The following is a 14,326-nucleotide window of genomic DNA, read 5'->3' as shown; positions in this document are numbered from 1 at the left end:
ACTTGAGTTAAAAATAATTTTCTAGAAGAGTGGTATTTTTAACGGCAGGTGGAAGACAGAAGAGGTGATACTGAAAAGCAAAGACAGGAACAAAGCTGTCTCAGATGGGTCGTGGCAGGGAAATGGATTTTTCAATCAGTTTGGCTGCATACCACAAACTTGAGTTGTAGAGTAAGCACTGTAATAGAGCAAACATTCCAAGTCGCCTACAGTGGCTCTGTAGCTATTGTTTGCATGACAGTCTATTTTCCCATATAAAAGCTAAGGGTCAAATTTTGAATTACTTATACGGATTTAGAGAGTAATCCTCTTATTTAAGGCAGTGAATTATCTGGATCCTTCATTGCTACGCAGTTTTATACAAGCATTGAAATCATGTGAATTATATTTCTATTTTCCCTACTCCTATAATTCTAGGCCTATTCACCAGCCTTGGGAGATTTATCTTACTCAGCTGTTAGCAACAACTGAAGGACGGATGCCATAAACAGAATTCTATTTATACTATTAATTCTCTCAGTAAAAATGAGTAGACTTCTCCATTTTAGTTTTAAGTCATACTGCCATCTACAGATTGACTAAACACTTGCAATACTCTCTTTAGGATAACGGAGTAATCCAGGTTGGAAGAGGTCTCTGACGTCTTGTCCAATTGCCTCCACAAAACAGGGTTTCCTCTGAGCTCAGATCAGGTTGCTCAGAGCTTTACCCCTTTGGGTTTGGGAAATTTCCTCAGATAAAGACTGCACAGCCTCCGAACAGCCTGTTCCACTGCCTGACTGCCCTCACAGGAGGAAAGTATTTCCTTTTAACCACTCTGAACCTCACATTTCAATTTATGCTTATTGTCTCTTGTTCTCCTGTCATGCACCACTATGAAGAGCCTGGCTCCACCTTCTTGCTAACCTCCTCATAGGTATTGGAGAGCTGCTGTTGGTTCCCCTTCAGGCCATCTCTTCTCCAGCTTGAAGACGCCCAGTTCCTTCAGCCTTTCCCCAAATGGCAAGTGCTCCAGCCCCCAAATACCCTGGAGACCCTTCATTGAACTTGCTCCAGTTTTTTGATGTCTTTTTTGTGCTGGGGATCAAAGCTGGGCGTAGAAGTTAAATGTGGTCTAACAAGTGCTGAAAAATGAGATATAATCCCTTCCCTTGATCTACTCGCTGTGTCCTTGCTAACACATCCCAGGGGGCTGCTGGTCATCCTTGCTGCCAAGGCACAATGGCTGACCCACCTTCAGCTGCCCACTGGGACACCAGGGCCATTGCCCCAGAGCTACTCCCCAGCCTGTGCTGCTGCAGGGGTGCTTACTTCCCAGGGGTAGCACTTTGCTAAATGTCATAAGGTTCCTGCTGGCATGTTCCTCCAGCATATCTAGGTTGCCCTGAATGGCTGCCTGATCTTCCAGAGTACCCATTTGTTCCCTTAAATTGGTATCATCTGCAAATTTGATAAGGGTGAACTCCATCCCCTCTTCCAGGTCACTGACAAAGACATTAAACAGGATGGGGGCCCGGAGAGGCTCCAGTTGTACTCACTCCAGGTAGGGTATGATCCATTCACCACTACTCTCTGAGCCTCATCCAATTACTTTTTTACCCATCTGGTTGTCCACCCATCCAGACCATAATGTCATAACTTGGTTTCAAGAATATTGTGGCACAGTATAAAAGTCTTGCTAAAGTCAAGGTAAATGACATTTTCTGCTCTCCCCTTTTCCACAAATCCACTCATTTTATCACAGTTAACTGTTGTTTTTTTTTAATTAACAAAAAAATATAAAAGCTTTTTTCACAAGGATGGTTCCATTAACATTTTTTTTGCCACCATAAGTCTTTACAGTAACAGGGATAAAGTCTGCATTCTGTAAACAATAAAACAGGTGTTTGGTTTTATTATAAATGGTTTTGCAGTTATGTTAATTACTCACCTTGTCTTGATGAGCTTACTTGAATAGGCACTAACTAACAGCTATGCACTACTTAATCCTGGAATCCTCAGCACTAACTTCAGTTGGGGGATTCATCAAATGTCTGAGAAAGTATCAGACGAGCTGTCGCTGTTGACTCAGGACTTTTACCTTTTAAAATTTGGTGCCTAAACGCAACAAAACCACAATACATTTAGTGAACCTCAGTACAGCAATTTTTCAGTTAGATACTTGCAGGCTGCAAACTTGTAACATTATTGCTTGAACAGCATTTAGTATAAAACTTTTTCTTTTTTAATTTTTATGAAATAAAAGATACATGTGTTTGCTGCAAACATTTTTCCAGGATTTAACTTTGCAAGTCAGATGTCTATGCAAATATGAAGTTCATGCTTGCAGCCCATGCCTTCTTTAAGTTCTGTTAAACCTGCCTGGCATAACACATAGCTTTATTCCAATGCATCCAAGGGTTTGCATCAGTCCAAAGGGTTTTGATGGTTTTTCTTCCTCTACAAATTTTTCCTGTTTCTGGCTTGAACCTGTTATTCTCCCTTATCTCCTTGGCATTATACATAAAATATCATCATTGTATAACATTCCTGCAATCTTTCATTAACTGGAATCTTAAAAGTCACATTTCATTATTTCTCTCAGACAGACTGTTGCATAACATGAAGGATCAAGGTCAAATGATATATGAAGAGAAACTTTTGATTCATTCAGATGGTTGTCTTCAATTTCAATTCCTTTTTCACAACCTTCCAAAAAATATGACAGGTTCTGAACATTTTTCACAATGGGTCTGTAGCATCCAGGTATATTCAGCTGTAATGGAGACACTCTGAATTTGCACATCTGCAGCTCATCCTTAGAAAGCCTTTCATGATACCATTGTCCAACTTTATTACTGGGATACCTGATACTATGTCCCACCATTGGAAGAACCACCTTCAACGAAAAAAGCAGAACAACAAACATATTTGAAATAAAGCCCACCAATTCCTCTTTAAATAAATGTGTTTATGATTTTAAATGTGTCCAAATCTTGTGTTTTGGGACCTGAAATATTAAAACAACAACTTTCCTTGTGAAATAAAAGCTGTGCAAGGCAGGTATCTTGGATGTAATTAAAGCAGAAAAAAATAATCAATGTATTAGGATTCCTAAAACAAACTAGAAATATACTAACATGAATTTCCTTTCTTGTTGGGAAAGATACAGAGATAAAGACATTAAGTGGCCTATGTAAGACTTCACAACTACGCATTCTGAATCTTCAAAAATTAGAAGGTCAACAGCTCTTGACTGTTTTTCCCAGTAGACTGGAAAAATTTTCAAAGTATTTACAATGAGCTTCAAGATAAATATTGCCATACTGCAAATGACACTGTACTTATTTCGATTACAAAGTAAATATTCTTTCCGTCTGTTTTTTATGAGAGTGGAAATTAGTTCACATGTGTTTTCTTTAATGTGCATTCTGGCAATGAAGAAGACTGCACCAGTTAACTTAATCGCCTTATTTTTAAAGCAAAATATTTTAATCAAATAAAGAGATCAACAAGTCAGAATTTCTCAGACAGACTTACTTGGTTTATAGAGTATTTGTTAGCTGACTCCTCTGGAGCAGTGACTACATGAACCTGGCAAGACATTTAGAGAAGTTAAGAGAAATAACTTTTTTAAAAATAAAACATATGCTTTATTTTAGAAAATATGTGTTGTACTCCCAAACTTGTAGAGGATTCTAAGGTTATTTGACTACTACAAGGACAATAATCTATTCCAGGTATGAAAAACAGTGGAGATGCTTAATATAAAGTAATCTGTTTCCTGGTTAAATGGCATTGCATTAACTATTTACTGATGCTACCTACCACTAATTAGCAAACTATCACTACAAACTCAAGTTCTTTGAGTCTGAAGTTCACCCTGTCAATGCAATCTTGTGCTACATCAGCAAAAGCAAAAATACTGAGAAAAAGGGTTTATACTGAATAGGAATATCTCTATATTAAACTCAATAACTCAATACTGAATTTGATACCTCTGCTTTTCATTGTATTTCATCTACTTGTTTCATTAACATTCACTCTCAAAAATATTGTTGAAGAAAAATCACAATGGAAACAGAAGCCACTCTACAGGGACTGGAAGTTATTCAGTAACCTGTGAAGTGCTTTTGCATTCAAATTTGTATGCTGTTCACACAAAAGAGACAAGATACATTCTTCCTATGCACACAGCTGTTTATTCTCCAGTAAAACATTGCAAAAGCCTATGCTTTATCTGATGAGTGTGAGAAAGAATCATTTAAGTTGGAAAAGATCCTTAAGATCATTTAATCTAGCCATAAACCTAACACTTCCAAGTCTACCACTAAACCATGTCCCTCAGCACCATGTCTACATGTCTTTTAAATACCTCCAGGGATGGTGACTCAACTACTTCCCTTGGCAGCCTGTTCCAGCACTTGACAACCCTTTCAGTGAAAAAAATTTTCACTAAACCTCCCCTGGTGCAACTAGAGGCCATTTCCTCCTGTCCTATCACTTGCTACTTGGGAGAAGAGACCAAACTGCTTCACAATAAGAAAAAGGTATGCGAACCCTGAAAGAAGAGATGCCTTTGGAATGAACTTCAGCATGTCAAGACCTGGGACCAGCATACGCTCCACTGCTGGCTTCAGCTCGTTGGCTCACCCATGGCTCTACTAACAGCACCCAGGCTGTGCTGTGGGTGAGCAGAACTCTCTTACCCTTTACTACTTTCCCAAGAAGACTACTGCATTTTTTGAACAGCTACTAATAGTTTAGACCCACTGTCAATCTGTTTTAATTGGCTGAGTAAGTGTAATTGTGCTACACATGCTTTGATTGTGTAGCTGCAACAAATTCAGTCTGAGGCTACCTTTCACCATGGGCTTACATTCATTAATATATATAATGGGAAGGTCTGACCCAGAGAGCAACTGACTGATAACAGGGACATACCCAGAGTCCACTCTGAAGGTTTTCCCCAGTCAGATTCTAAAAAGAACATTATATATGATGAAGGCTAAATTTTTACATATATCAATTGCGACATTCTGTTCCTTCTTCTTACTCAAATAAAATGAACACTTTGAACAGATAAAAGCTGCTAATATACATCTAGCTTATACACCTATTTATGGTAAACCAAAAAAAGCTACATCACTTTTTTAATCTTTGTCACTAATATTAATTTTAATGAATAAACAAAAATAAAAGCATTAGAGTATGTCTGAGTATGTATTCAAGTGCATTAAGTTTTGTTGTTTGGTTTTTTTTTACAGGAACTATTTTGTGAAGACTCACCTTGTCATTCAGGGAAACACTTTCATTATTTTCTTCTGAGAAGACAAGATCACCCTCAACAACTTTCGAACCATAGATCTTCAGTCTATATGATGCTGCTTCATTCCAAATTTTACTGCAATAAGCATGGACATAGAATATGCGCATGGAATGAGGAATATTGAGCCATCCTTTGGTACAACCGTCATGATTTACACCATAGCGATTTAAAGCTCGTAGCAACATCTTCTCTCTCACTTTAAATTCTGGCAGCATTGCGAGTGCACCCCTTGCATCTTCTGATATAAACAAAAATAACCATATAAGTAATCCCTGATTCTTCAAATATTACCAGTCAGGAGAAAATACACTCAAGAAGACGAAATAATCAGGTAGAGAAAAATAGTGTCAATCTAACATCTTTATGCTGACTTTATGGTTATTATTCCCTTTCCTTCAATGTGTCACGTTAGACAAATTTCATCTTAGATGCCTATCAACACAGTCCCATAAATTCTATTCTATTTAATGCAGTATAAACTAAACTAGCTGTCATTCACTTATTCAGTCTAGTTTGCATTATTTTTTTTTTTTTTAGAAACTTGAACTTCATCTCTCCAAAGTTTTATTTTTCAGGTAACTTAAAGTAAAAACCATGTTATAAAAGAACATTAAACATCCACTTTACATCATTTGAGAACATGGGGATAAAAAACATGCCTTTATTTTAAAGGTACAATTTGCATTGGCCACTGGGAAGTCTGAGCCTCAAGCAAGATGAAAATATATTTAATCAGATTTGTACTACATTATGCAAATGTATATTTAAAATGTTACGGTTTCCATATTTTCTCATTACAAGTGATTATCTGATGAAGCCTTTGGCATTGCCTTTTGCCTTTTGCTTTCAGGAAAAGGCAAGTAGCTGTTTTTAGAGTCCACATCAATGTCTTTCTATGCACCATACAGCAATGTACAGCACAGAATGAATAGTCATAACCCTTTTTGTGAAATGAAACACATATATGTTTCCTGAAGCTATATATCATAGTTGTTCTGTCAATCTACAGTGACAAGGAGGCTAATAGATGTGGAATATTTAAAAATAAAAAATGTATTTGAAGTTGAGAGTAACTCCAAATTTTTAGTTTTGGAGAGAAAGTTAAGTTGAATGATAAAAACAATAAATATGACACAGCATTTTACTCAGCACATTTCTGCCTTTGACTTATTTTGTTGATTTTAGTTCAAGACAGAAAGGTAGATCAGAGGAAAGCATGGAAGAGATACATAATTAAAGAGATGTAAAAGCAAAGTTCAAAGGTGAAAAAATCAAGAGCTAAGATTCTTACAGAAAACTCAGAAAATTAGATGCCCACACGTGGTAAATGCTGGGTATGAGCTAGGTGTCTCATTCCTGTATACTTCCTTTATTAGGAGGGAGAAGTTTATACTCCAAAAGCAGACAGATGGAAGGAGGCTAAAACTGCTTTGATAAAATTATCTTAGTATTTTCCAGCATTATGCTACACAGCATTTTTTTCGGTACTGTCTTGCACCTGAAGCACCTTAGTTTTCCACTATTTTGCACATTTAGGGCCTCATCATCATCTAATTTTTAACAGTGCAACTCTAGTGAGTCCTTCAGAATAAGTTACTAAGTGGTATAAAGTAGCAGCAAAATAAAAGGTATCTCTCTGTCCAGCAACACCTTATTGCTTAATAGTACCGACCCTGAATAAATATACAAACAATTTAACTGTTCATACCAGTTTGAAGAAAGTATCTTTTTGCGTTGTTTACAGGGTCATCAGTATCTTCAGGTGTGAAGAATAACTTCACAGCTTTCACCTTTAAAGAACAATATTAATAATATAATTTTTTTTGTATTTAAATGTAACTATTTGTCAACTAAGACAATCATGCATCCAATTCTATGTTAATGTATTCTGTAAACTCTCAAAATTGTATCAGTTCTTTAAGGTTAAATTCTCCCTTTCACAGAAGATGGCATGAACAGCAAATCAATGCAGTTGTGCTCCTTCTCAGATTAAAGAAAGGTTTTAGTCACACAGAAGACACAAGACAGCTTTCAAAGCTCCATAAGAAATGTCACTCTTCTTGAACACCCATTAGAACTCCTCCACTTTGTCATGCCATTGTTCTATCCTGAACAGGAAGGTTCGTTCTTTCCCTTTTACATGTTTCATGCAAAATTTAGACTGAACATTTTCCACAATCTCACAAAGAGGGACAACAGTCTTTCTTTTTTGTTATACTGATCTGCATTAGATTAGATGGTACTGTGATAGGGAAAATGCTGCACTAACCGCTGCTACTTGCAACACCAGTAGAGCCACACAATTTGCTAGCGCTTATACCAACCTATGCCATCTGGTTCTTGTCACCCTCTGTATTGAATTGTGCAAGCACAAACTAGCATATTTTTAATATAAAGAGTAGTTCCCACATGTTTTAAATTAAAAAGTACCTGAGTTAAGACTAGCTATGTAAATGATTACTCTTCAGGAACTGGCACCTGGTACTAACTGCTAGTATACTAGAATTCAAAATGACAGATACATCAACAGTAACTTTTATGGGCTGCCCTCAAATCTTGATTCTTCTTATTTGGAGGATAAGTTTTCATGACTTTTCTCAGAATCAAGACAAGATTAGAAGAAAAGGATACTCAAGTATTCATTTGACTTTGTAGCGTCTGATTCTGTTTTAGACCTGTGCCAAGTACCATACCATATACACTGAAAAGTATATTACTCTTTTCTTATGAATTATTACTTAAGAAATAAGCTCTCCTTAGCTTACAGGAGAGAAATCACTCAGAACTAAGACTTTGGGAAAGTAGCCAAGGAATAATGGAAAGCAGTAATCTCTTCTATATAGCAGATAAATTACTGTGGTATTGAAAAAGCAAATCCTTTCATATGATCCCATGTAATATCTTGTGACATTTTGAAGAAATGTACAGACCCCCAGCAGGATAAAGAGGCTACGAGTTAGAAGGCAATCAGGACCATGCGTAAACTTTGTATAAAGATTGCTTCATTTTAGTGTTCAAATCTTGTGTGGAATGCAGCCACTTTCCTGCCAAATGGCATGATGACCATCACAATCACATACCAATCATAGAGAAAAATCACTTCCTGAACTATTTAAAGCTGCACCTGCTGTTTAAAAAAAAGATTTTTTTGTTTCAATATGGAGATCTTCGTGCTCATGTTGTTGTCAAAACTGATCTGGCAATTACTTCCAGCACACATATGGGTTTATCTCACAGATGAAATTGTTCACTGGGAAGGTCAACTCTAGCACTAGACATTGCAACAGTAATGTGAAATTAACTTGACAGTAACTACTTAAATTATAAAATTAAAATACCATTTTTTCATTCAGTAAAGCCAATCCTATTTGATCTGTCTGAACATTTTGTCCTTGTCCAAATCGCTGAGGTCCGTAGTAATTTACAAAACCTTTTGTCTAGAATGGTAAAGAATAAATATGTTAAAAGCATGAAAGTACCAGGTACAATTAGTAAGACTAAGCATACAACACACATACATTTACATTTACATCCAAAATGCATACAAACTGTTTTTTTAATCAGAAATAATACATTTAAAAAATCATAACTTACGATTCATTACAATATTTTAGCATCTGATTTAGAAACATCTAAAAAGACAACCTAGTTCTATCATTATCTTCACTTTCATAAAAAATAGATAAAGGAAACAAAATTATTTCTATATAGTGAATTATTATAAATACAACAGGTCAAGTCAAAGTACCTGAGCTTTTTATATGTGCCAAATTATGAAATCTCTACTCAAGCAAATGCAGTAGAGCACACGTAATGAACAGTAACCACTGTTGAACATTTTTTCTTATAAATACTAATCCTTTTTCACATGAGATCATTTGTATTATTATTATAACAGTAAAGACCAAGAGTGAGCACTTCTGCTAATTGGGATTTTAAGTCTCCTAGTGAGTTCTAGGTCACATGTGGGAAGTAAAATCACAGTCATGTGACCCAATGAGAACATCCTTTTCTGGAAAATAATAAGTATGCATGCAGTAGACAAGCAAAAAACATACACTATTTGTTTTGGAAATGATTATTCAGTTCAAATTATATAACCTTGTTTTGGACATCCTTAGGTCCCATGTGCGATTTCATTTTCATGGCAGATGAAAAATCAGTATTTTGGATTAACACACATGCTATTTTTGTCATTCATCATCTGACCAGTAAACTAAATCTAATAAAGCAAGACACACATCCTAGGAATTTGTGTTAATTTTCCAAATAGCAAACAAAACCAAAAAAGTCAGATGAAGCAGAGAGAGAAAAAAGCACTACAGTACTAAAGTTGAATGCTTTTTTCAATCATAAAATTAATTTCAAAATTTTTCTATAGTACATGTAATGTATTTTGCTTTTGCACACTGGGTAGTTTTCATTCAAGTCTTTATTCCTTCTTAAAGTAATTTGTATTATCGCTTTTATTTAGAAAGATAGGGCAAGAAAACTACTGCTGCACAAAACACCTAAGTTTTTCTTTTCCATGATTTTCTTTTACTTTTCTCATTGGTTTAAGAATGTCTAATGATTGGGTTTTCTTCAGGGAGTAAGGATAACTGCAATCAAAATCCAACAAATTGCGAGGGATCTTCTTTCTCTGCTACAGATATTTGACATCTGAGCTGATCATGTATGTTCCTCATGTCACCAAAAAAGGCAACCAGTTGATGCATGTAACTATATTCTTTTACACTGCCAACTGCCACAGTGAAACACATCACTTAGTTGGCCTTAGGTCTGTGAAGCAGCAGCTCATATATCCATACTCATTTGCTACCAAATTTCCCATCTGTCTTGCTGCACCACTCTGGGGTCTGCACTCTGTAACACAGAATAAGCTCACTTGTGGTCCCCCCGTGGAAGGGAGCTTTATCCCTGGGATTCCTTAAGTAATGCAGGAAAGACACAAAATAGCAAAAAGCATCAAAACTGGGAAATTGTGACATTACTGTGCTATTACAAGCAATTTCTTTAAAAGTTTTTTTACCTCAACATTTTCCAACATTTTCCTCAACAAAAGGTTTTTTACCTCAACATTTTCCATTGCTTCAGATATTCTCTCTTTCAAATCTGCAGAAGAGTCATGACTGTGGTGTTTGAGATCTCTCACAACTATATCAAAGTGATTGCCTTTCAGCTGACCAAGTCGAAGGTGCTGGCACGCTGAATGTATGTTGTGTATTCTCATGCCCTTTTTTTCCATTTTGCTTCCAATTTCTTTCAACCTGCATAAATCATTGGGAGAAATTATGAACCATCCTCTACTAAAGCTATCCAACTTCTAATAAACGTCTTCTTCACCTTTGCACTAGAATTAAAAACACTTAAAAAAAATAAAGGGATTTAAAATAGATTATTATGAGAAAACCAAATCAAATGCAGAGATAGAAGTCTTAAAATTTAGTTATAGTCCAGAAATACTTTCTAAATGTTTGCTTCATTTGCACTTATATTCTGTAGCTGAACAGATATTAGAATGAAGCAATTCATTGAACTTTCTCAAGGCAACTGCACTGAATTTTGCATTTTTTATTGAAAAACAAGTAATTTACTCTTAATGTCCTAAAAATTTGTTTTTCGTTAAAAAAAAAAAAAAAAAAAAGAAAGAAAGGAAGAAAGAAAGAAAGAAAAAGTAATGTGCATTACCAGATTCCAAAACACAATTGCTCTTTCTTGGTCAGCCTTAACAAAAACAAACTCAGAGCACTGATTCTCTGGGTATGCTTGCACATGCTTGTAATTGGAAACACAGCTGACAGTTCAAGTATTTGGCCTTTAAAGTATCCACTTAATCTCTTTGTTCTTATGTGTAAGTAATAGTCATTCAAATCAAAGGCAACTTTCAGCATAAGAGCTTACATTCTAACCAATATTTTAATAACTTTACAAATTATTTATTTATAAAAATATTTATTTTCCCTGTTATGCTAGTGGCTTGGAAGCATCTAACTATTTTGCTTAGTCATTTAAACACTAATGCAAAGTTTTGATGATTATATCTTGAACAACTGGCCTCACAGCCCAGTTTGCAGTGGAATTTTACTATTGTTAAGATAGTTATGTTAGTAATAAATCCTAAAAACATAAATTCTACTTTCATTTATTTGTAAAGTGTACCTTGTTGCTAAGACCAAAACCCACTAGAAAGTTACAAGCTGAAGAAGAAGTTACGGTTTTGACCCCAGCAAGTTTTTACTGTTACTATGGCAGAACTTTATATATATTCTTTACCCACCGAATTGGCTACAGAGAGTAACAAAAACAAAGAATGGAAAGGCACATCTTGTATTATTGACATGTTATTCAGAATGTACTTTCTGCCCCCAGGTTTGGTGATAGCTTCTTTACTTCGTCTCGTGTTTCTAGACTGGACAATACAATAGAAGTTGATACTTAACACTCAAAGACAGCATCTGTCCAAAATATATTTGTAATTATTTACTTCAGTTTTGTAGCTGTATAAAGCTTTTAAGTTGTTGTCTGTGGACCACAAGTCAATACTTTGACACTGTGGAAACATGTTTTGTCAGGTAGTACAGGCTTATTCACAGTTCCAGCTAGTGGACAGTACTTAAGAAATTGTAAAGTGGATCCCATGAGCAGGCATTGGAAGGATACTGTCGCAGAGGACATAGTACACTTGTATTATGAAAAATACAGCGAAAGGCAAGATTTTTCTTTAAATTCCAACACTGGGGAACTTTAGCTATAAGCTGTATATTCCCTAAAGCCACAAAATATTAAAGCCATTTCCACTGTGCTGTAATCCTGAAAAAAGGAAGACACATCAATAAGAACATTTCAGAAGATCGTACCAGGCTGATACTTATTAACGTATAAAAAGATGTGCTAAACTGAATGCATACGGATTGTACGTACCTCTCAGGAGTCACCTTCTTCACCACCATAGGTTGATAAGTGATAGCTTTCTTGTCTTTGATGCCAGTGTAACTGAAGTCTGAAGGAAGAACACCAAGTTCAGCAGCCAAAAAGCCGATTGCTTCTAGTGTTTCTAGATTTTCTTTCTGAAGGGTGAAAGCTGAAACAATAATCTCAGAATTATTAAGAATTTGCACTTCTAAATCATACAGGTGTTTTGCCATGACGAATGTGCAGGTTCTTCCCTTCAAATTGTAATAGCATGGACACTGCAAAGAAACCTTCTTCCCACCCCACAAAACTAAAGGAAATGGGACTCTTCCAGTACAGAAAGAGAAAAATAAAGACACAGTACACAAAACTCTTCAGAACAACCAGAAAGCCTGCCTCCCTTTAAAAGCAGCACCTGATAAAATGCAACACAATTCAACAAACTTATATTGACTTATTGCTAGAAACATTCTCTATATTAGAAACCAACTGCTTTAAGGAATGAGATGATAAATCAAATTTGACCTTAGTAACTTGTCCAACATCTAGATGCATCTTCTAAAACCCCCCAATTACTTTCAAGGGAAGGCTAGCACACAGGGAATGCCAAAATTTGTGCTACAACCAAAAGAGCTGTAACCATTACCACTGAACAGTTTATGTAAAATCACTGCAATAACTTGATTTGTTCATCTCATTCTCCAGTGATGTAACCACACTGCATTAATAGTGATTTCTTTCAGCATAAACAATGGGTGAACCAGGCCTATATATCATATAAATATTATTCTGAGTCTCAGTCTTAGTGAAGAACACCATAATACCTGACACTTTCACTAAAAATGTAATATTTACCTGTATAAAGATCTTGTTTTTCCTGGCAACCGCCAGCAGACCTTTTTCTGGACCAACTTTTTTCTCGAAATCGTACCATTATTGACATATTCGGCTGGTCACTGACATCTGTCACAGTAAAAGACTTTGTTTCTAAAAGTTTTCCAAATTTTCTATTGATAAAGTGGTGAACTACTTTTCTGTGCTCTTTGTTTCCGTCAGGCTCAAAAGAAAATGTCGAATTTTCTATCTTTGCATCTAAAAATTTAAAGAAATTACTTGTTTCCTTTTCAGTCACTAACTGACAAAGTTCTCTGTAATCAGAATTTCCTTTTACAATCATTTCATTGCCTTTTGTAACAGTGACTAGAAAGGGGAACTCCTGCCTAATGGCACTGTGTAAATCAGCTCGGTTTTTCTTCTCCGGTACAGGTCCCAGTGAGAACTCCCCAGTCCTGGCATCACCATTATTTCCCGAGTCCCACACATCCTTCAGATCACAAGCAAATTGACTGAGTAGCTCACTCATGGGTTTTCCCAGCAAGGAATCCAAGACACTGGCTTCCCCGGGGCCAGAGTTCAGCTCGGGTCCATTCTCATGCTGCTTTTTTTTAGGGGATGCAGAACGGTCGCCTCCTGCCTGGCTTGGGTGATGCTCTGAAGGACTGGGCGCTCCACCAGCACCGCAGCCCTTGGCACACGGGCTGGGAGGCTCCGTTCTCAGCTTTTTGGGTGGCCGCAGGCACTGGCTGCTTTGTTCTGGCGGCGCCTCGCTGGTTTTCTGAGGTGGTTCAGCCTGGGCGTCCCGCAGCAAGTGTTTGGGCACCTCGATTTCTGTCACTACGAAGTCAGCGGGTGAGTTTTTGATCGTACCGCGGAAGCCAAGGTGACCCGTCAGGTAGCTGAAGGAAGGGAGCATGGCCGCCCGGCCTGTCCCTCCTCCCGGCCTGAAAGCCCCACACCTGCAAGGGGGGGGGGTGGGCAGACAAAAAAAACAGGGTGAGGAGAAGAAAAAAATACCAACTATTAAAGAAAAGGCTGCTGAAAGGCAGGGCGGGAAGGAGGGATGGCCGCTGGCACGGCTCCCGTCCCGAACGGCTGCTACGGGCCGCTCCGACAGCTCGGCCACGCGGCGCCCAACACGCGCGCGCCCCCCAGCCCCCGCCAAGCGCCGCCAGGGGGCGCCGCGACCCACACACGGGGGAAGGGGCCCGAGGACGGTACCAACTTCTCCAGGCGCCTGGGGAACTCGAGCAAGGGACCGCTCCC

The 14,326-nt window shown here is 37.3% G+C and overlaps 1 protein-coding gene across 2 annotated transcripts; it reads right to left on the bottom strand.

The window, feature by feature from the left end:
* Positions 1 to 1,739: 1,739 nt before the first annotated feature.
* On the bottom strand, positions 1,740 to 14,320 carry PUS7L (pseudouridine synthase 7 like). Of its 2 annotated transcripts, none has more exons than XM_074168875.1 (9): positions 14,263 to 14,320; positions 13,079 to 14,020; positions 12,233 to 12,392; positions 10,383 to 10,578; positions 8,647 to 8,745; positions 7,017 to 7,098; positions 5,269 to 5,546; positions 3,520 to 3,573; positions 1,740 to 2,878 (listed from the first exon to the last, which is right to left on the bottom strand). In XM_074168875.1, the coding sequence occupies exons 2-9, from the start codon at positions 13,974 to 13,976 to the stop codon at positions 2,555 to 2,557; spliced, it is 2,091 nt and encodes a 696-aa protein (XP_074024976.1). In that variant the 5' UTR covers positions 13,977 to 14,020; positions 14,263 to 14,320; the 3' UTR covers positions 1,740 to 2,554. The 2 variants fall into 2 exon arrangements, with proteins under 2 accessions (XP_074024976.1, XP_074024977.1); XM_074168876.1 differs by lacking the exon at positions 14,263 to 14,320 and having other exon boundaries at positions 13,079 to 13,652; positions 13,755 to 13,985.
* Between the last annotated feature and the right edge of the window lie 6 nt (positions 14,321 to 14,326).

Source organism: Numenius arquata, chromosome 2 (genome assembly GCF_964106895.1).
Source record: "Numenius arquata chromosome 2, bNumArq3.hap1.1, whole genome shotgun sequence".
Lineage (NCBI taxonomy): Eukaryota > Metazoa > Chordata > Aves > Charadriiformes > Scolopacidae > Numenius > Numenius arquata.
The sequence above is the reverse complement of the archived record's forward strand: the minus strand, read 5'-3'. Positions and strand labels throughout refer to the sequence as shown.

Bases quoted from the DNA above. Each gene is read 5' to 3' on its own strand.
- PUS7L (XM_074168875.1), bottom strand. From the start codon at position 13,976: ATGCTCCCTTCCTTCAGCTACCTGACGGGTCACCTTGGCTTCCGCGGT. The intron at 10,579-12,232 runs GTACGTACAATC...TGATTTATGCAG, and splicing joins AAGAAGGTGACTCCTGAGAG to GTTGAAAGAAATTGGAAGCA. The intron at 3,574-5,268 runs GTGAGTCTTCAC...ATGTCTTGCCAG, and splicing joins GTGTTTCCCTGAATGACAAG to GTTCATGTAGTCACTGCTCC.